A 19,328-nucleotide genomic window follows, 5' to 3' on the forward strand; every position below is an offset into this window, starting at 1 on the left:
CTGCTTGAGTTTCTCTTCAGCCTTCTCTTTAAAGTTATACTTCTTATAAGAATTATCTACATATACTGTATCTTTTTAAATTTCCTGTTTGAATTTGAAAAATCCAGTTTCCCACTCCAATATAGCGCTCAACCCAATAATCACTAGTGAGAGCTGGACTATAAAGAAAGCTGAGCACTGAAGAATTGATGCTTTTGAACTGTAGTGCTGGAGAAGACTCTTGAGAGTCCCTTGGACTGCAAGGAGATCAAACCAGTCAATCATAAAGGAAATTAGTTTGAATATTCATTGGAAGGACTGATGCTGAAGCTGAAACTCCAATACTTTGGCCACCTGATGCGAAGAACTGACTCATTGGAAAAGACCCTGATGCAGGGAAAGATTGAGGGCACAAGAGGAGAAGGGGATGACAGAGGATGAGATGGTTGGATGGCATCACCAACTCGATGGACAGGAGTTTGAGCAAGCTCCGGGAATTGGCGATGGACAGGGAAGCCTGGCATGCTGCAGTCCATGGGGTCTCAAAGAGTCAGATACGGCTGAGCTTACTGAACTGAACTGAGTCCTCCTTCTAACTAGATGTCACGGTAGCATTAGACAGTGACCTCACCCTGTGCTGGCTTTCCTCTGGCCGCTCTAATTGCTCCCTCCAGCTCCTTTTCTCTACCTGGCCTTAAATGTTGCCATTCCTCAAGCCTTGGTACCAGATCCTCCTTGTGTGCCACCAGTTGGCACACTACTGTATGCTGATGGGGCCCGTGAACTAAGAATAGTTTTCCTGTTTTTGTTTTGTTTTTTAACATCTATTTATTTGGCTGTACCAGGTCTTAGTTGTGGCACTCAGGATCATTTGTTACTGCGTGCAAACTCTTATTTATGGGTTGTGGGATCTAGTTCCCTGACCTGCGTGGGGAGCACAGAGTCTTAGCCACTGGACCACCAGGGAAGTCCCGGTTTCTGTTATAAATGCTGGGATAAAAAAAATCAAAAGTACGTTTCATGACAGGTGAATGCTAGTATCCCTTCAATTTTATTGACACACAGTCACATCCATTCGTTTCCTATTGTCTATGGCTGGGTTCACACTACAACAGCAAAAGTGAGTAGTGGTGACGCAGAGCCTAGAGTATTAGCCAAAGTATTAGCCACAGAGGCCAAAGTATTAGCTCACCGTTTCCAAGAAAAGTTTGCTTTATGCTTTCTCCCTAGGTTCCATTCATTCTGGTAGCTTTGGTTACCATGTATATGCCAAGGAGTCCCAAGGCAGCATCTTCGGTCCAGATCCCTTCTCCACGGATGACCAGACATGAACATCCAGCTGCCTGTCATTCCCTCGTGCAGGAGTCACCAAGAGACCAGAATGAACAAGACCAGACCAGCTCCTACCTCAGCGTACCCCTTTTCGCTAAGTGGCACCAATATCCATCCAACTGGTCACGTGAGGAATTCGGAATCCTTGACACACCTCCTTTCCCCTAAATCAAACGAAACCTAAGTCCCCCTCTTCTGTCTTCAACGCACCCGCATCCACAGCTGTCACATAAAACGGGTCTTTTCAAAACGTAAAGCCAGGCAACCCTCGCCGGCGTTTGTGCCCTGGAAGCAAAGGCGCTCGCGCATGTCAGACACCGCGAGATCCCCGCGCGGCCCTAGATCGCCGCGCAGCGTTCCCAGGACCCTCCTAAACCCGAGGCCTCGTCGCCGCCTCAGAAACGTAAGCAACACCGCCCTCCCGCCCCAAGCCGCTCTCTGCGGCGCCCGGAAGACACGTAAGGAGGCGGGGCTACGTATTACAAACCGGACCGTGACGCGCTGCGTTTTCTCTTTCCAGCCAGCGCCGAGCGATGGGTGAGTGGCGCTCTGCTTTGGGGCCGGGATCGGGGAGCGAGCTCAATCCGGTGCCATCCTGCTTCGGGGCCCAGCCGGCAGCGCGGGCTCCCGGGCCCCCGGACACGGAACCCCCGCGAGGACGGTGGTGCTCGGGCTTGGGCCGCCGGGACCGTTCCAGGGGCCATTCCTGGAGCCGCAGGACTCGGGGCCGCGAGCGGCACCATCATGGCTGCCGGGGTCGGGACGGGAAGGGTCCAGGCTGCGTCGCACGTGCATGATGACACCTTGGAAATGCTGTGACCTCCCGACTGCGCTGTGGGGGAGCTAACCTTGGAGAGCTGAGCGTGCGACCGCCGGCGTGGGGCGTTGGGCTGGCGGCCTCGGCTCCGGGCTCCCTGCCTCAGGCTCCCGCCCCCCGCTTCCACACGCAGGCATCTCTCGGGACAACTGGCACAAGCGCCGTAAGACCGGGGGCAAGAGAAAGCCCTACCACAAGAAGCGGAAGTATGAGCTGGGACGCCCCGCTGCCAACACAAAGGTGCGTGCGGGTCCTCACGGCCCGGGAGGTCGCTCCTGCGGCGTCGGTTGAATCTTTGTGCGGCTCTGCGAGTTGCTGTGGGGACTAGGCGGTCTCCTCGCCTTCGCGTGTTGGGTAGATACTGAGAGGTCGTATGAAGACTGCTGCCGTGTCCTAGTAGTACCTGCAAGGGCGCCCGGAGCGAGTGGGCTTCTCGGCGCACCGAGCCTTACGTTTCAATGGTTGGAATCGGGCTTTGTCTCTTGGAGGTGACTGGAATGATGAAAAAGTATCCTTAGGCGTGGTTGTGGCCGTCTTGGTCACCTATGTGCCACTTGCCAATGCTAGGGCTTGTCATAGTTACACTGACTGTTACCTCCGTCGCGCCCGGGTTCCCTTCTCTCTCTTGCCTCTCCTTGATAACCTAGATCCTGTCTCTTTGTGTTTTCTAGATTGGCCCCCGCCGCATACACACAGTCCGTGTGCGGGGAGGCAACAAGAAGTACCGGGCCTTGAGGCTGGACGTGGGGAACTTCTCCTGGGGCTCGGAGTGTGAGTGAAGTCCTGCAGGCGTGGGTGGGAACTCAGCACCTAATCCTTGTTTTCAAGCACTTCAGTAAGTGCTTTTAGCAGGAAGTCCATGGCCTGGACCAAGATACTAAAGTTCTCCTGTTGAACACCTTTGAGGTTGTGGAGACTTATCTCCAGTCCTGTCCTGCCACTTAACTCGAATAGCCTCAGGGATTGGAGTTGAATCTGGAGACAGTGTGAGTGCCAGCCACGTCTGGAAAGATAGGTTTGTGGAAGATGAACTGTTGCTCTATGGCTCGATGGAGGCTTAGAGTTTCCCTTCTTAGGCCTTACTAGGGTGGGGATGGAAGACTGTTGGCATCAGGTTTACTTGGCTTGATTCTGGATTTCTTCTGTGAGCAGGTTGTACACGCAAGACAAGAATAATCGATGTTGTCTATAATGCATCCAACAACGAACTGGTCCGTACCAAGACCCTGGTGAAGAACTGTATTGTGCTTATCGACAGCACACCGTACCGACAGTGGTACGAGTCCCACTATGCACTGCCCCTGGGCCGCAAGAAGGGGGCTAAGCTGGTGCGTGTTTGGGGAGCAACTTCCTGTAGGGGGTGCAGGGGGAGGCCAGCCTGATTCCAGCCTTCTTGTGATGAAAACTCTGTCCAGTTCTGCTACTGAAGGGAGAGAGATGAAAGCCTTTAGTGCTGAGGAAGGTGGCAGGGCTGTGGGATGTGGCATTCCTGAACTAGGGTTTGGGGAGCCCCCTCTAAGCCATCTGTATTTCCTTTATTCAGACTCCTGAGGAGGAAGAGATTTTAAACAAGAAACGATCAAAGAAAATTCAGAAGAAATACGATGAGAGGAAAAAGAACGCAAAAATCAGCAGTCTTCTAGAGGAGCAGTTCCAGCAGGGCAAGCTTCTTGGTAAGATGACTTCTGCATTTGGGGGAGGAGGCATCTCAAGATATGGTGTGCTCTCTGGAGTCTAGAGAGTTCACCAGAAGGGTTTGATAACAGTGCACAAGCACAGATCAGAATATTTGATCATCTGGTTAGTTTGAAGCGGAAATGGAAGATAGTGGGCAGGAGCCTAGAACTTGGTCTAGGCCTCTGAGTTTCAGGAGTATCTTGAGAACTCGTTTGTGTCCAGGCTGAGGGGATTGTCTCAGTGATGATAACTTTGTCCAGTTCTGCTACTGATTTTCAAAGTGATGATAAAGTATATCTGAGGAGACTTTGGGCTTCGTGTCTGCCCCCAGGATACCTGGACCAAAGTGGGCGCTTAAGGGTATACATAGGTATGGGTAGGGCCACAGTGTCATTTTCTTGAGGACCGCATACTTTCTTGCAGCATGCATCGCTTCAAGACCAGGCCAGTGTGGCCGAGCAGACGGCTATGTGCTAGAGGGAAAAGAGCTTGAGTTCTATCTGAGGAAGATCAAGGCCCGGAAAGGCAAATAAACCCTCTTCCCTCCTGTCTTAGCTCATCTAATAAAGGCGTTTACTGTTCTATGCCATGTTCATGTTCTGAGAATACTTCATTGTTTGGCACGCTGTGGAACGCCCCAACTCCCCCTGCCTGAAGGCCAGGCCTGTTACTGGGCTGTGAGTCTAGCAGGAGGAACAGTTCTCACTCCTGAGGCTGAGTTTCAGTGGCAACAGGGATGTGTTGTGCAGGCTGAGCAGAGACTATGAGGGAGGTAACCCAGCTTGGGGCCCCTGCAGTACTGGACTGTTGACTGGACCATCGTTGGAACCAAAGCCATGTTGCCTCCCTAAAGTTCTCTTAGAGACCCTGTATGCAGACTTTGGTTTGGGGTTTTTTTTTTTTTTTCAGGTTCCTGGTCTAGAAACCTTGAAATTGTATTCTACATTTCTGCATTGTTGAGCAAGTTTTTTCTCTTGAGCTCTAATCCTTTCCCCTCTCCTTAATCAAAAGTTAGTTTGTTAAATTGTTGAATTGGTTTCTTCAGCTTTCCCTTTTCATAGTTCCTCAGTTATTTGATTGTAGCAAGTGGTGGTCTTTTAGGTTAAAGACAGGTTAAATCTTAGGTTATCCTTGGGTCGTAACTCCCACATCAAATGTCACCAAATTTTTTGTGGTGCTAGTGGTAAAGAACCTGCCTGCCAGTGCAGGAGGCATAAGAGACGCAGGTTTGGTCCCTGGGTTGGGAAGATCCCCTGGAGCGGGGCCTGGCAACCCATCCCAGTATTGCCTGGAGAATCCCATGGACAGAGGAGCCTGGTGGGTTGCAGTGCAAGGGCTGAAAACAGCTGGCAACCGAGCACAAAGCACAACTGCTGCTCTGGTCTCTTTTCTGCATCCTGCTTTGCTCTTCTGTTGTCTCCAACACAATCCTGGCTCTCTGTGATCATTTTAAAGAGAAGATTTTTTTTAACTTCTTTTGGATACGAACCATTTTTAATGGTCTTTATTAAATTTGTTACAATAATGATTTTGTGTTTGGTATTTTGCCTGCACAGCTTGTGGGATCTTAGTTCCTTGACCAGAAATCAAACCTGTGCCCCCTGCATTGGAATGTAAAGTCTTAACCACTAGACCACCAGTGAAGTCCCTAAAAGATAAATTTTTTTACACAGCATCCCATCTCAAAGTTGCAACCAGAAACTATGGAACTCAGTGAGACCTAATCCCTTCTATGGTGACTGCCGTCCTTACATGTGTTCACTTACTATTCTTTTTATACTTTCTGTCATATGCCCACGTGGCTCACTCCTTTTAGATCTTTGTCAGTCCCGTGAGTTCCCTGATCACAGAATTTTAAATAGCACTCCCTTCCCCTTCCATGCTGTATCTTTTGCCCCTGTTTTTTTCCTTATTTGGCATAAATTTTGTTTGCTTATCTTATTTTGAACCCTCTATTAAAATATATTTATTGGGGAAACGGGTACGTTTATTGCTGCATCTCTAGTACCTGTAAAGTGGCACAGCACTACAACAATCAAATATGTACTTTAAGGAGTTCTAAAGAAAAGGTTTTATCCAATTTAAAGTGGTTGAAAAGCACTTCTCTTAAATGAGCTACAAGTCTAAATTGGTTCATCAACTTGGCTAATTGCAGACTTCTGTAATTCCAACTTCTGGCTAAACGGTTAGAAAGGGTGGACCACTGAGACCAGCCCTTTACCATTGACTCTGAGGAGACCTGACCTCTGCCTTCCCACCCAGTGATCTGATAACACCTGGTCATTAGCTGATGTTTGCTCGGAGAGCTGTGTGTTGGGCATGGCACAGCAACAAAAGAGCCTTGAATGCATGTACATCTCTACTGCTCTCCCTGATGAGTACTCAACCTGAAGCAAGGCCTCCTCTCTCAACCCTTCCAAAACACTTCGGGTGCCTTCTGAGTGAGTGGTGACCAGAAGGTGCCTTTTCTGGACAGTACAGGTTTGTCAACCAAGGCTGAGAAAAGTTTAGCATCCTGTCACCCAGCAGGAAAGCAGAACCCAGCATTGTAATCCTGTCAACAGTGCCAGAGGCTGCATGTCCTCAAGCTCTCCCTACATACACCATGCCTTCCGTTTTTGAGTTTTGGCATTTGTTTACTGTAAAGCATCTGTCTACAGTGCGGGAGACCCGGGTTCGAGCCCTGGGTTGGGAAGATCCTCTGGAGAAGGAAATGGCAATCCACTCCAGGACTATTGCCTGGAAAATCCCACGGACAGAGGAGCCTGGTAGACTACAGTCCATGGGGTCGCAAAGAGACAACTGAGCGACTTCACTTTCACTTTCCTTTGGCTTTAACATTCAGCTTTGGCATTCACCAGTTGTTTAGAAGGCAGGAATCTTAGAGAAACTCAGTTTAGGAGCAACTCTAGTACTCTGTGGGGCTGTTTTCCAAAGGCCCACTCTTAACTCCTGAGTGCCCCAGACCCACCACAGAGATGGGACATGCAGTTTTCACCCCTTAAATTGTCCTTGCGTTGTTTGATGGGAGCAGAGAAGGGCTTGTTCAGATGCTGCAAGTCTAGGCTGGGTGCCTTCACATCTCAGTGTCAGCTTTCAGGGCAGACTCTCAAACCCTCTTTCTCCCCCACCCCCCAAACCCTTATCTTTAGCCACTTCAGAGTATGCCAGTTCAGTTTTAAGCAATTTTAATTGCACAAATAAATGAATACATTCTCATTGTAAACAAATTGAACATAACAGATAAAAGTACCCAGTACACACTTTGGCCCCTCTTCAGGGTGAGGTTATCAGAATAAGGTATATTCTAAACATCTTTTTATGTGACCCTGGGTGCAGCAGCAGCAGCATTCCCTGGAAACCTACTAGAAATATGCAAATTCTTAACCTCCATCCCAGACTTATCAATCAAATGCCGGGGGTGGTACCCAAGACTTTAACCAGCCCTTCAGTGATAACTGATGCTCCGTCTAGCCCAAAATCACAGCGGAAATAAACTGCACCTGGGCTCCAGTCCTCTGTGCCTCGCTCTTGTGTCCTAGCTTCACCTCCAAGCCAACGTGGAAGCATCCTCTACCCTGATTCAGGCCCTTCTGCCATCGGGGGCGGTCCCTAGGTGCCCGGGCTTAGGGCACGTAGGAATGCTACTCTAATAGCTCCGCAGGGCCTGCAAAGTGGGCGGGGGCGGGCCTGGGGGAGGCAGCTGGACTGCCCGCCCCGGCTGGTTTGGCTCAGGGCTGCTGGGTCTCGTCCCCTGACCCTGACGCCTCCTCCTCGATGCGGTCCGCTGCCTCGATGTCGCCACCCTCTTCGGCCCGGAAGCGCAGCAGATGCGGGGTACGGGGGGCGCGGACGCGGCCGAAGTTCCGGAGGCTGATGGCTGGCGAGGGAGCACCTACGCCCAGGAAGCGGCCGAGCAGCGGGGTCTGCGCGGTCACCGGCCGGGCTGGCCCAGGGGACGCCTCCACCTGCAGGCTCTGCTCGGGGTCGTCGCTCATGCTGCGGGCAGGCAGGAGGGCTGCGTGAGCAAGCTTCTGACAGCAGGTGGACCGGAAGGGACCGAGTCCTGGGCGCCAGGAGGGTGGGTGGGTGGGGAACTGGAGCCTGGCTATTGACTCAGGTTCTGACTCGGCCTGGGCTACTCACCGCAGGTTGAAGGTGGAGCCCAGGAAGGAAGGCCGCAGCGACTCGGCCACCGTGGCCACCGTGTAGGGCGGCTGCGCCGAGTCCTCATCCCAGTACGCGTCCTTCTCCGTGGGGGGCAGGTTCTGGTACATGTCATCGACGGAGAGCAGGGATACCTGGGAGCAGCAGTTCACAAGAATCCCCTTCTCCTCTGCGAACCCGAACTGAGAGCTGGCAAGGAGGGAGAGCCCGACTGCCAGGGAGCTGCCACCAGACCCTGAATCACCTGCAAGTTGCGGTCTATAAGCTGGTTGGTTTCAAAGTCGTCGTCATCCTCACCAAAGGGATTGATGATCTGTTCTGCCACCTGCAGGTGGTAAGAGAGTGTTTTCTGGGCTCAGAGCCCTACTTTCTAACCCCACAGTGTGGGTGGGTCCTGGGTCCAAATCTCCTCCCCCTGAAGTGCCCACCTTGAGCCAGCCAGCATAGAAGAAGAACTGCAGCAGAGTGGTGAGAGGCACATACATGTCCAGGTCTCCTACGGCCTGCCCTGGCTCCAGAGGCTCCCGAGGTTTGGCAGCCCCTGCCACTGGCTCCACAAACTGGCGGCCCACCAAGGAGAGGGCAAAGAAGGAGTATACCGCTATGGTCACCACCTGGAGGAGGGATGCCAGACTGAGTGGGACAGGTTAAAATGCTGTCTCTGCCCCGAGGGTCCGTGGTAGATCTAACAAGTAATTAAAACATGTAGCGGGGACTTCCCTGGGGGTGAGGTCCCAATGTGGGGGGCCCAGGTTCGATCCCTAGTCAGGGAACTAGATCTCACATTGCTGCACCTTGAGTTTGTATGCGCCAACTAAAGCTCCCCCATGCTGCAAATAAGACCCAACCCAGCCAAATAAATAAATATTTTTAAAAATAAATTTAAAAATAAATACAACATATAGCAAGGTGTGGCAGCACCAAATGGGAGGGGATCATCTTAGTGAGGGCCCAGGGAGGCTTTGAGGATAAGCCCTTGGCTATTTAGTGTCTCACTGGACTGAACTGCCCCCGGGCAGGTACCATCTCTAGTTCTTCTCAGTGTCACACACAGCACAGGACATACAGTAGGCACTGGGACTGGGGAGGTGAGAGGCAGTTACTTGGGTGTAGACGAGGGGGATGCTGATCCAGTCATAGTGGAAGAGCATGCTGCACTTGGCCCGGTACTTATTCAGCTCCTGGTGGAACAGCAGGAAGAGGAAGTCAGTGGAGACAGAAAGGAAGAAAGGAGAAGGGGACGGGGAGTCCAGTGCACATTAGGCCTGGGCTAGGTCTCATTGTGCTTTCAGAGGTGTTGTCAGGCTGGGGTGCCTGTGATGGAAGGCAGTTTAGCACAGTGACTGCAAGGACAGACCCTGGAGCCAGAAGGTCTGAGGATGAATCTCAGCTCCACTAACTAGCTGTGTGACTTGGGCAAGTTTGTTTTTTCCGCTTCTTGCCTCAGTTTCCTCACTTCCTCACACTTGCTGCACTACATATCGACACCATGTAGGTGTTAAGCACTGAAATTATGGTTGCAGTAAGCAAAACTAGGGGGAGGAGGGCAGATGGGCCCAGTCCTAGGCTGACTCACGTCCAGGAGCAGGCAGAGAGCAATGTCATCACGGATTCGCCCATCTTTCCGGGCCTGGGCCGCCAGGTTGGTGAACCAGACGCAAGGAATCCAGTACTTATTGAAGTCAGATTTCAGGCTCTCAAACTTTTTCCTCTCTTCCTGCGACATAAAACCTGCAGGGATTGAAGAGAAAGAAATGAAGTATCATCCTTGGCCTCCAGGACTCACCGCTCTGGGGTCCTGGAGCTCCCCCTGGTGGTCAAACCTCCCCGCCTAGGAGACCCTCGGGGCAGGTCCGGTCCAGTCCCTCCCGGGGCTCCCTGAGCGCGGCACCTGCGTCCACCACATGCTCCATGGTGGGAAAGCGCTTGAGCACGCGCGTGCTGACAGAGCGCAGCACCAGCACCGACGCCAGGTTGGCGTAGCGGATGAGGGTGCGGCGCAGCAGACGGCCACGCTGGTCCACGCCGTGCACGGTGGCCGAGATGACGCACATCAGCTGGTCCGGCAGCGGGATGCTTGTGTACTGGGCCCACCAGCGGTTCACCACCATGGTGACATAGAAACCTGGTCGCCGCCGTGGGTGGTGGGGACAGGAAGGGAAGACGGAGGGCTTGGAAGTCAGTGTGTCCTGCCCGCAACCAGAACGCCTGGTCCAAGCCAGGTGGAACCAAGGCAGGGGGAAGGACACATTGACTCCAGCACCCTGCCTCGCTTGTCAGAGGGACAGCCTCATCCTCTGATCACGCCCTGAAGGACCAAACCAGGCAGGGAGGAAGAAGACTGCAGACCTCCTCAGGCAGAAGAGATGTGATGGTTCAAGTCCAGGCAGTGGTTAACTCTGAGCCCTGCTTCCCATGAGAGTGTGGAGGGAGGTGTCACCTCTCTCCAGTTCCCCTGAAGGACGAAGAGGGCTGTGAGGCCAGCAGCAGGTTGGGGCTGTGTTTGGAGTGAGGGTTGGGCTGGTGATAGGCAGGGCTTGCTGCTGCTGCTCCTAAGTCGCTTCAGTCGTGTCCGACTCTTAGTGACCCCATGGACTGCAGCCTACCAGGCTCCTCTGCCCATGGGATTTTTCCAGGCAAGAGTACTGGAGTGGGTTGCCATTGCCTTCTCCGAGGGCCTAGTCCTCTGGAAATCCTGGACCCGACACACAGCTCCCACGTCTGCTGAGCCTGCTCTGGTTGACCTCCAGATGTGCCGCTGGGCTAATTCTGACCCTCAGAGCTAGCAGCCCAGCCCAAAGGTCAGGAAAGATGGCTAGGAGGCTGCAAGCAAGAACCCCTTGTCCTTTGAACTTACCCAGTACAAAGGACAAGGGGATGAGGTCCGCAGAGCGGTTGCAGTATCGGGCCACCTGAGCATACACGTGCTTCTGCTCCTGGGTCAGCAGCAGCCTGGGGAAGGGCAGGTGGGGCCTGGGTTAGAGGGAGGTGGGCAACCTAGTCCCCCGCAGGCCAGCCCTGAGACCCTGCCCTCACCCTCGCACCGGTAGGTGACGCTGAGCAGAGCATACAGGGCGATGAAGAGGAGGAACTCCTTGTAGAGGAGCTTGTAGATGCTTCCCCGCCAACGGAGAAGCAGGCCAGAGAAGCCTCCGAAGCGGGCCTCCGCCACTTTGAGGGTGTAGGAGACGGTCATGGTGCTGGCGGCCTGGGGCAGAAGGTCGTGAGAGCTGCCCTTGGAGCTGTCCTTCTCTCCCCACAAACCTCCTCCTTAGCCTGCCTTCTCATCACCCAGCTTAGGTCCCCAAGTAACCTCCCACAACTCTGGTCCCCCCCGACCCCAGCCTTCACCCTTTCAGTAGGAAGGAAGCAGACAAGTGTACAGAACACACCTCCAGCCCCCTAGGCTTAGTGGCACATGGGTCAAACCAGGATGAGATGGGGCAGAGGGGAGCTGAGATCTACATCCTCTCCTGCCTGAGGCTGCCCCAAGCTCCTCTTCCACTTGCAGGACTAGGAGGAACCCCTGAACTGCTGAGGACAGGAGACTCAACTGTCGCCCAGCCCCACACACCGTGGGGTCTTGCTCTCGAAGCTGATAGTTGGTCTCTCAAGGCGCAGGGCACCCTGACCCCCATCCCACACCTACCTGCCTGCTCTGGACAGCAGCCTGTGCCGAGGAAGGGGAACTGAGCTAGCCTTCACCCCACAACACTTAAGTACCTCCTGGGCCCATAAAGTTTGGCCGGACTGAGGTTATCATTGATGGATTGAGGCTGCCACCCGGCTTCCCCTGGTGCTGGGAACTGGCTGTGTCTTCCTGTGCCTGCAGGGCTGGGCTGGCCTTTGAGTGCTATAAATGCCTCTGCATTGACCCCACAGCTCACACCATGTCCTTGGAGCCAAGGTGACAGAACTGACTGTCCCACGCTCCAGGTGAGAAGATAGAGGCATGATAAAGCGTCATAACAGCTGCTGATGGCAGAGCACTGACTAAGTGGCAGGCACGGTGCCAGAGCACCAGTCCATCAAATCTCTGGCCTGTCCTGGGAAGCTCCCTCCCCACGCTGCGAGCTGGTTCTCCCTGCAAGTGGTTCCTGAAGAGAGGAAGCATGGAGAAGTGGTTAGGAACATAAGTTTGGGAGGCCGACACACCTGGGGTTGAATTCTGCCTCTCTGTGGCTTTATCCAAGATACCTAATCTCTCTGAACTTCAGTTTGCTCCTCTGTAAAACAGTATCAATAACTCCTTCCTCACAAGGCAGTGGGGAATATTAAGAGCAAGAATGCCCGGAGCCTGGAGCATGCAGGCATTCATCCTGGGCAACTATCACCATGAAAAGCCAGTCTTTTCCCTTTGGTTTCCACCTAGCGGTCCACTGTTGCTTCTCAGAACCTGGGATGCCTGGCCAGCCTCTCCCCAAGCCAAACAGTGCCAGGTCCTGGCTTTTAACATGGCCTATGAGATGCCCCCACTTCCATCTGCTGTCATCAGCCTCTGACCTCGCTCCTTTTCACTGCTCCTTTGAGGTCCTCTCTCGAATCAGTTAGTCATATCACCCTAAAATCTTCTACAAAGAGGTCTCCCCTCCAGCGCACAAGACCTTGGACAGGATTACATCAGATTCATCTCAATAAAGCTGAGGACTTGAACCCAGGCAGGCTTTTCTTTTCTCTTTCTATTTTATTAAAAAAAATTTAAAATTAGAGTACAGTTGATTTACAATGTCGTGTTTGTTTCTGCTGTACAGCCAAGTGAATTATTTATGCATATGCATATATCCACTTTTATCTAGATTGTTTTCCCATATAGGCCATTACAGAGTATTAAGTTCCTTGTGCTATACAGCAGGTCCTTATTAGTTATCTACTTTATATATAATAGTGTATATATATCAATTTCAATCTCCCAATTTATATCCCTTCACCTCCTCCCCCCATAACTATAAGTTTGTTTTCTACATCTGTGATTCTATTTCTGTCTTGTAAATAAGTTCTTTTATACCACTTTTTTTTTAGATTCCATATATAAGTGATATCATATATTTGTCTTTCTCTGACTTCACTTAACATGAGAATCTCTAGGTCCATCCATGGCATTATTTAATTTTTTATGGCTAAGTAATATTCCATTGTATATATATACCACATCTTTTTTATCCATTCTCTGATGAACATTTAGGTTGCTTCCATGTCTTGACAATTGTAAACAGTGCTGCTGTGAACACTGGGGTGCATGTATCTCTTAACCTGAAAGACATCTGGTCCTCTCCCCACTTTTTGTAAGAAACTCCCTGAATGAGCAAGGTCTGAGAGCCAACTCATAGCCTGACGAGTTATGTTCTCCTTCCCAGGCTCAGGGGAGGTGTCCATATGTAGAAAGAACAGGACTCTGTGTGTGTTTGTCCTGGAGGTCTGGAAAACCCACGAGCTGACCTGCAAAAGGGCAAGATACCAGTTCTGGGGCCTTAACCCCCTGGACTTGCAGCCCCTTCTCACGCTCTGATCTGTGGCTTTCCTAGAGCATTCTGGACTGCTTCTCTTAAAGAGTCTCTGGTACCTGGGGAGCTCGGGCCCTGAGGTCCTATCACTTCTCTGACAGTGCTTCCAGTTGGCTGTGTTTTAGTCCTTAGCTCCCATCCCCATCTGAGGCTGTCTCACATCTGCCTGTTACCCAACTCTCTGGATCCCTGGCCTGTGAATTTCCCACAGAGCCATGGGTAAAGGTACAGAACCTGAAGCCTTGCCCCAGGAGGGAGCAGTCCCCAGGCCCCACCCTGCCCCTCCTTCCTGAGTCACTTTATCTCCCTTCCCAGTTGCTGACAGGTCCCTTTGGTTTATGGTCAAGGAGAGGGAACCACTCCACCTGTAAATCATTTTCCCCACCCTTCTCTATCCTCCCCTAGCTCTTGCCCCCACCTCTCTTCTGGTCCTAACCACCAGTGCCGCTCCCCTCCTCACAGCTGAGAGCTGATATATGACTTGGCAGTTTATTGCATGGAGTCTGGAGCCAGAGTGCCTAGATAATTTTTTTTTAAGAGCACGTTTTATACATTTATTTATTTTGTTGTTCAGTCGCTAAATCGTATCCAACTCTTTGTGACCCCTTGGACTGCAGTGCAACAGGTTTCCCTGTCCTTCACTGTCTCCCAGAGTTTGCCCAAACTCTTGTCCATTGAGTGAATATTTATTTATGTGTTTGGTTGCACCGGGTGCTAGTTGCAGCATGCGGGATCTTCAGTGGCAGCATGTGAATTCTTAGTTGTAATACATAGGGTCTAGTTCCCTGCCCAGGAATCGAACCCAGGCCCCGTGTGTTGGAAGCATAAAATCTTAGCCACTGAACCACCAGGGAAGTCCCTGCCCATATTTTTAAATCCAGACTCCACAGTGAACTACCTTTGTGACCTTGTTCTTAAGCAAACTGTTTAACCTCTGTCGTTAAGTTCCCTGTGGGGAAACAAAGATAATACCTATCTCACAGAGTTGTTGTGACTATCAAATGAATTAATATTTATGCAGCGCTTGGTAAGCACGAAATGCTCCTGTAGATATTAACTTCTCCTTTCTGTTGCAGCTCTTGTACTTCCACCTCTGCACCTACCAAGGACACTTGAGATCTCTTTGTTGTTGAATCCAGTAGGCGTCTCCTGAGTCCTCACCTTACTTGGTATCTTTCACTATTTTTTTTTAAATTTATATATTTGGCCACACAGACATGTGGGATCTTAGTTCCCCAACCAGGAATCAAACCTGTGTCCCCTTCATTGGAAGTGCAGAGTCTTAGTCACTGGGTCACCAGAGAAGTCCTGCATCTTTCATTCTTGAAAGACTCCCTTGACCTCTGTGACCTGATACCCTCAAGAGATTCTGACTCTGAGCTGCCAAGGGGTAGGCATTTGGGATAAGTGTTCAGCTAGGAGCAGCAGGTCTGAGAGCATCCTCTGGGAGATGGAGACTCAGAGAGCTCAGAAAAACCTCAGCTTGGTCAGAGGTTGTGAGTACCTTGTGGGGAGGAGAAAGGGCACTAGTAAGAGGGACTGAGAAATGAGTAGAATAGGAGGACAGATGCAAGGACAGAGAACTAGTGACTCCCAGAAAAGTCAGGCAGGGGAATTCGCTGGCCGTCCAGTGGTTACATTTCCACTGCAGGGGGCACGGATTTGATCCCTGATTGGGGAACTAAAATCCTCCATGCCATGCGGCCAAAGAATAAATTAAAAAGTCATGCAGTGGTGAATAGTGGGGTCAGGCATCTTGGGTTCAGGTCTTGGCTCTGCCTCTTAACCTTGGGCAAGAGGCTTAGCCCCATGAGCCTCAGTTTCCTCATCTGTGAAATGGAGATAATAATCCCATGACATCATAAGGTTACCGTGAACAGTCCAGAAGATAAATGCTTAGCCCATGCCTGGTTTGTGGCAGTGTATAAGATCCATTAATGGCAGCTTATGTGACACTGAAGGAGGAGGCAGAGTCGGCTGGCAGGCCCTTCAGTTACAGCATCCAGGAGGATGTCCTCCTGATGCCTGGGCTCCCGGAGGAGGGCTCCAGAACGTTGTTAACCTTCCAAGGGGAGGAGACAGTGATGGCTAACAGAACATGCCACCCCTAAATGTGCCACTTTGGCATATTGGTTACTTTGAGCTAAATAGGCACTTGAAAAATTGCAAATGCAGGGAGAGGCTTTCTCTGAACTCACCTTATCTGCCTGAAGAGGGAGCCTCCAAAGAAACTCAATCATCACAAATCCCCTTCCTGGGAGTTTCATCTCATATCACTGGAATTCTATATCACATCCAGACCAACTTTGTCATAAACTATCATATCTCCCATCCATTCGTCTAAGGGCCCATACCTCTTTCCTGTAAATTATTTACTCTCCCCTAAGAGGCCTACATTCCCCTATCCCTTTCTCTATTCAGTTGGTATTTAAACCTCAATTCTAAGCCACATGGAGGAGTTATTCATTTTCCCCTGGAATATCCCCCAAGTATAGGCTTCCCATACTGTTCATGGGGATCTCAAGGCAAGAATACTGAAGTGGTTTGCCATTCCCTTCTCCAGTGGACCACATTTTGTCAGAACTCTCCACCACCATGATCCATCCATCTTGGGTGGCCCTACATGGCATGACTCACAACTTCACTGAGTTGCACAAGGCTGTGGTCAGTTTGATCAGTTTTCTGTGTTTGTGGTTTTCACAATCTGGTTTCTGTCTGTCCTCTGATAGGTAACAATAAAAGGCTTATGAAAGCTTCCCGATGAGGGAGACTGACTGTGGAAGAAACTGAGTCTTGTTCTGATGGGCTGGGCCATGCTCAGTATGTAGGTGTTGCAAGAGGGCATCAGAGGGCAGACACACTGAAACCATAATCACAGAAAACTAGTCAATCTAATCACACTAGGACCACAGCCTTGTCTAACTCAATGAAACCAAGCCATGCCTGTGGGGCCACCCAAGACAGGCGGGTCATGATGGAGAGGTCTGACAGAATGTGGTCCACTGGAGAAGGGAATGGCAAACCACTTCAGTATTCTTGCCTTGAGAACCCCATGAACAGTATGAAAAGGCAAAATGATAGGATACCAAAAGAGGAACTCCCCAGGTCAGTAGGTGCTCAATATGCTCCTGGAGATCAGTGGAGAAATAACTCCAGAGAGAATGAAGGGATGGAACCAAAAACAATACCCAGTTGTGGATGTGACTGGTGACAGAAGCAAGGTCCGATGCTGTAAAGAGCAATACTGCATAGGAACCTGGAATGTCAGGTCCAGGAATCAAGGCAAATTGGAAGTGGTCAAACAGGTGATGGCAAGGGTGAACGTCAACATTCTAGGAATCAGCGAACTAAAATGGACTGGAATGGGTGAATTTTACTCAGATAACCATTATATCTACTACTGTGGGCAGGAATCCCTTAGAAGAAATGGAGTAGCCATCATGGTCAACAAAAGAGTCCGAAATGCAGTACTTGGATGTAATCTCAAAAACGACAGAATGATCTCTGTTTGTTTCCAAGGCAAACCATTAAATATCCCAGTAATCCAAGTCTATGCCCCAACCAATAATGCTGAAGAAGCTGAAGTTGAATGGTTCTATGAAGACCTTCAAGACCTTTTAGAACTAACACACAAAAAAGATGTCCTTTTCATTATAGGGGACTGGAATGCAAAAGTAAGAAGTCAAGAAACACCTGGAGTAACAGGCAAATTTGGCCTTGGAATGTGGAATGAAGCAGGGCAAAGAGTTTTGCCAAGAAAATACACTGGTCATGGCAAACACCCTCTTCCAACAACACAAGAGAAGACTCTACACATGGACATCACCAGATGGTCAACACCGAAATCAGATTGATTATATTCTTTGTAGCCAAAGATGGAGAAGCTCTATACAGTCAGCAAAAACAAGACCAGGAGCTAACTGTGGCTCAGATCATGAACTCCTTATTGTCTAATTCAGACGAAATTGAAGAAAGTAGGGAAAACCACTAGACCATTCAGGTATGACCTAAATCAAATCCCTTATGATTATACAGTGGAAGTGAGAAATAGATTTAAGGGACTAGATCTGATAGATAGAATGCCTGATGAACTATGGACAGAGGTTCATGACATTATACAGAAGACAGGGATCAAGACCATCCCAATGGAAAAGAAATGCAAAAAAGCAAAATGGCTTTCTAAGGAGGCTTTACAAATAGCTGTGAAAAGAAGAGAAGCGAAAAACAACGGAGAAAAGGAAAGATATAAGCATCTGAATGCAGAGTTCCAAAGAATAGCAAGAAAAGATAAGAAAGCCTTTCTCAGCGATCAATGCAAAGAAATAGAGGAAAACAACAGAATGGGAGAGACTAGAGATCTCTTCAAGAACATTAGAGATAGCAAGGGAACACTTCATGCAAATATGGGCTCGATAAAGGACAGAAATGGTCTGGACCTAACAGAAGCAGAAGATATTAAGAAGAGGTGGCAAGAATACACAGAACTGTACAAAAAAGATCTTCACGACCAAGATAATCACGATGGTGTGATTACTCACCTAAAGCCAGACATCCTGGAATGTGAAGTCAAGTGGGCCTTAGAAAGCATCACTATGAACAAAGCTAGTGGAGGTGATGGAATTCCAGTTGAGCTATTTCAAATCCTGAAAGATGATGCTGTGAAATTGTTCCACTCAATATGCCAGCAAATTTGGAAAACTCAGCAGTGGCCACAGGAATGGAAAAGGTCAGTTTTCATTCCAATCCCAAAGAAAGGCAATGCCAAAGAATGCTCAAACTACCGCACAATTGCACTCATCTCACACACTAGTAAAGTAATGCTCAACGTTCTCCAAGCCAGGCTTCAGCAATACTTGAACCATGAACTTCCAGATGTTCAAGCTGGTTTTAGAAAAGGCAGAGGAACCAGAGATCAAATTGCCAACATCCGCTGGATCATGGAAAAAGCAAGAGAGTTCCAGAAAAACATCTATTTCTGCTTTATTGACTCTGCCAAAGCCTTTGACTGTGTGGATCACAATAAACTGTGGAAAATTCTGAAAGAGATGGGAATACAGACCAGCTGACCTGCCTCTTGAGAAACCTATATGCAGGTCAGGAAGCAACAGTTAGAACTGGACATGGAACAACAGACTGGTTCCAAATAGGAAAAGGAGTGTGTCAAGGCTGTATATTGTCACCCTGCTTATTTAACTTCTATGCAGAGTACATCATGAGAAACGCTGGACTGGAAGAAACACAAGCTGGAATCAAGACTGCCAGGAGAAATATCAGTAAGCTCAGATATGCAGATGACACCACCCTTATGGCAGAAAGTGAAGAGGAACTAAAAAGCCTCTTGATGAAAGTGAAAGAGGAGAGTGAAAAAGTTGGCTTAAAGCTCAACATTTGGAAAACGAAGATCATGGCATCCGGTCCCATCACTTCATGGGAAATAGATGGGGAAACAGTGGAAACAGTGTCAGACTTTATTTTTGGGGGCTCCAAAATCACTGCAGATGGTGACTGCAGCCATGAAATTAAAAGACACTTACTCTTTGGAAGGAAAGTTATGACCAACCTAGATAGCATATTGAAAAGCAGAGACATTACTTTGCCAACAAAGGTCCGTCTAGTCAAGGCTATGGTTTTTCCAGTGGTCATGTTTGGATGTGAGAGTTGGACTGTGAAGAAAGCTGCTGCTACTGCTAAGTCACTTCAGTCGTGTCCGACTCTGTGTGACCCCATAGATGGCAGCCCACCAGGCTCCCTCATCCCTGGGATTCTCCAGGCAAGAACACTGGAGTGGGTTGCCATTTCCTTCTCCAGTGCATGAAAGTGAAAAGTGAAAGGGAAGTCGCTCAGTCGTATCCGAC

General features: G+C 49.9%; 2 protein-coding genes and 4 non-coding genes across 7 annotated transcripts; 5 read left to right on the top strand and 1 right to left on the bottom strand.

The window, feature by feature from the left end:
• The first annotated feature begins 1,838 nt into the window (after nucleotides 1-1,838).
• On the top strand, nucleotides 1,839-4,393 carry RPS8 (ribosomal protein S8). Its single transcript, NM_001280697.1, is given in 6 exon segments — nucleotides 1,839-1,848; nucleotides 2,262-2,368; nucleotides 2,800-2,899; nucleotides 3,281-3,456; nucleotides 3,672-3,801; nucleotides 4,229-4,393. Coding segments are annotated over 6 exon segments (627 nt in total). The 5' UTR covers nucleotides 1,839-1,844; the 3' UTR covers nucleotides 4,339-4,393.
• LOC114111281 (small nucleolar RNA SNORD55/SNORD39) lies at nucleotides 2,100-2,179 on the top strand. Its single transcript, XR_003587362.1, has one exon. It is a non-coding gene; the product is annotated as a small nucleolar RNA SNORD55/SNORD39 (small nucleolar RNA).
• On the top strand, nucleotides 2,619-2,722 carry LOC114111284 (small nucleolar RNA SNORD46). Its single transcript, XR_003587367.2, has one exon. It is a non-coding gene; the product is annotated as a small nucleolar RNA SNORD46 (small nucleolar RNA).
• LOC114111283 (small nucleolar RNA SNORD38) lies at nucleotides 3,520-3,589 on the top strand. The gene has a single exon (XR_003587365.1). It is a non-coding gene; the product is annotated as a small nucleolar RNA SNORD38 (small nucleolar RNA).
• Nucleotides 4,041-4,111, top strand: LOC114111282 (small nucleolar RNA SNORD38). Its single transcript, XR_003587363.2, has one exon. It is a non-coding gene; the product is annotated as a small nucleolar RNA SNORD38 (small nucleolar RNA).
• Nucleotides 4,394-6,976: 2,583 nt separating the features above from the next.
• On the bottom strand, nucleotides 6,977-11,802 carry BEST4 (bestrophin 4). Of its 2 annotated transcripts, none has more exons than XM_042240057.2 (10): nucleotides 11,696-11,802; nucleotides 11,017-11,180; nucleotides 10,830-10,924; nucleotides 9,864-10,097; nucleotides 9,549-9,703; nucleotides 9,076-9,153; nucleotides 8,401-8,586; nucleotides 8,217-8,297; nucleotides 7,952-8,106; nucleotides 6,977-7,804 (listed from the first exon to the last, which is right to left on the bottom strand). In XM_042240057.2, the coding sequence occupies exons 2-10, from the start codon at nucleotides 11,166-11,168 to the stop codon at nucleotides 7,537-7,539; spliced, it is 1,404 nt and encodes a 467-aa protein (XP_042095991.1). In that variant the 5' UTR covers nucleotides 11,169-11,180; nucleotides 11,696-11,802; the 3' UTR covers nucleotides 6,977-7,536. The 2 variants fall into 2 exon arrangements, with proteins under 2 accessions (XP_042095991.1, XP_042095989.1); XM_042240055.1 differs by lacking the exon at nucleotides 11,696-11,802 and adding an exon at nucleotides 11,622-11,663.
• Between the last annotated feature and the right edge of the window lie 7,526 nt (nucleotides 11,803-19,328).

This window comes from Ovis aries, chromosome 1 (assembly GCF_016772045.2).
Source record: "Ovis aries strain OAR_USU_Benz2616 breed Rambouillet chromosome 1, ARS-UI_Ramb_v3.0, whole genome shotgun sequence".
NCBI lineage: Eukaryota > Metazoa > Chordata > Mammalia > Artiodactyla > Bovidae > Ovis > Ovis aries.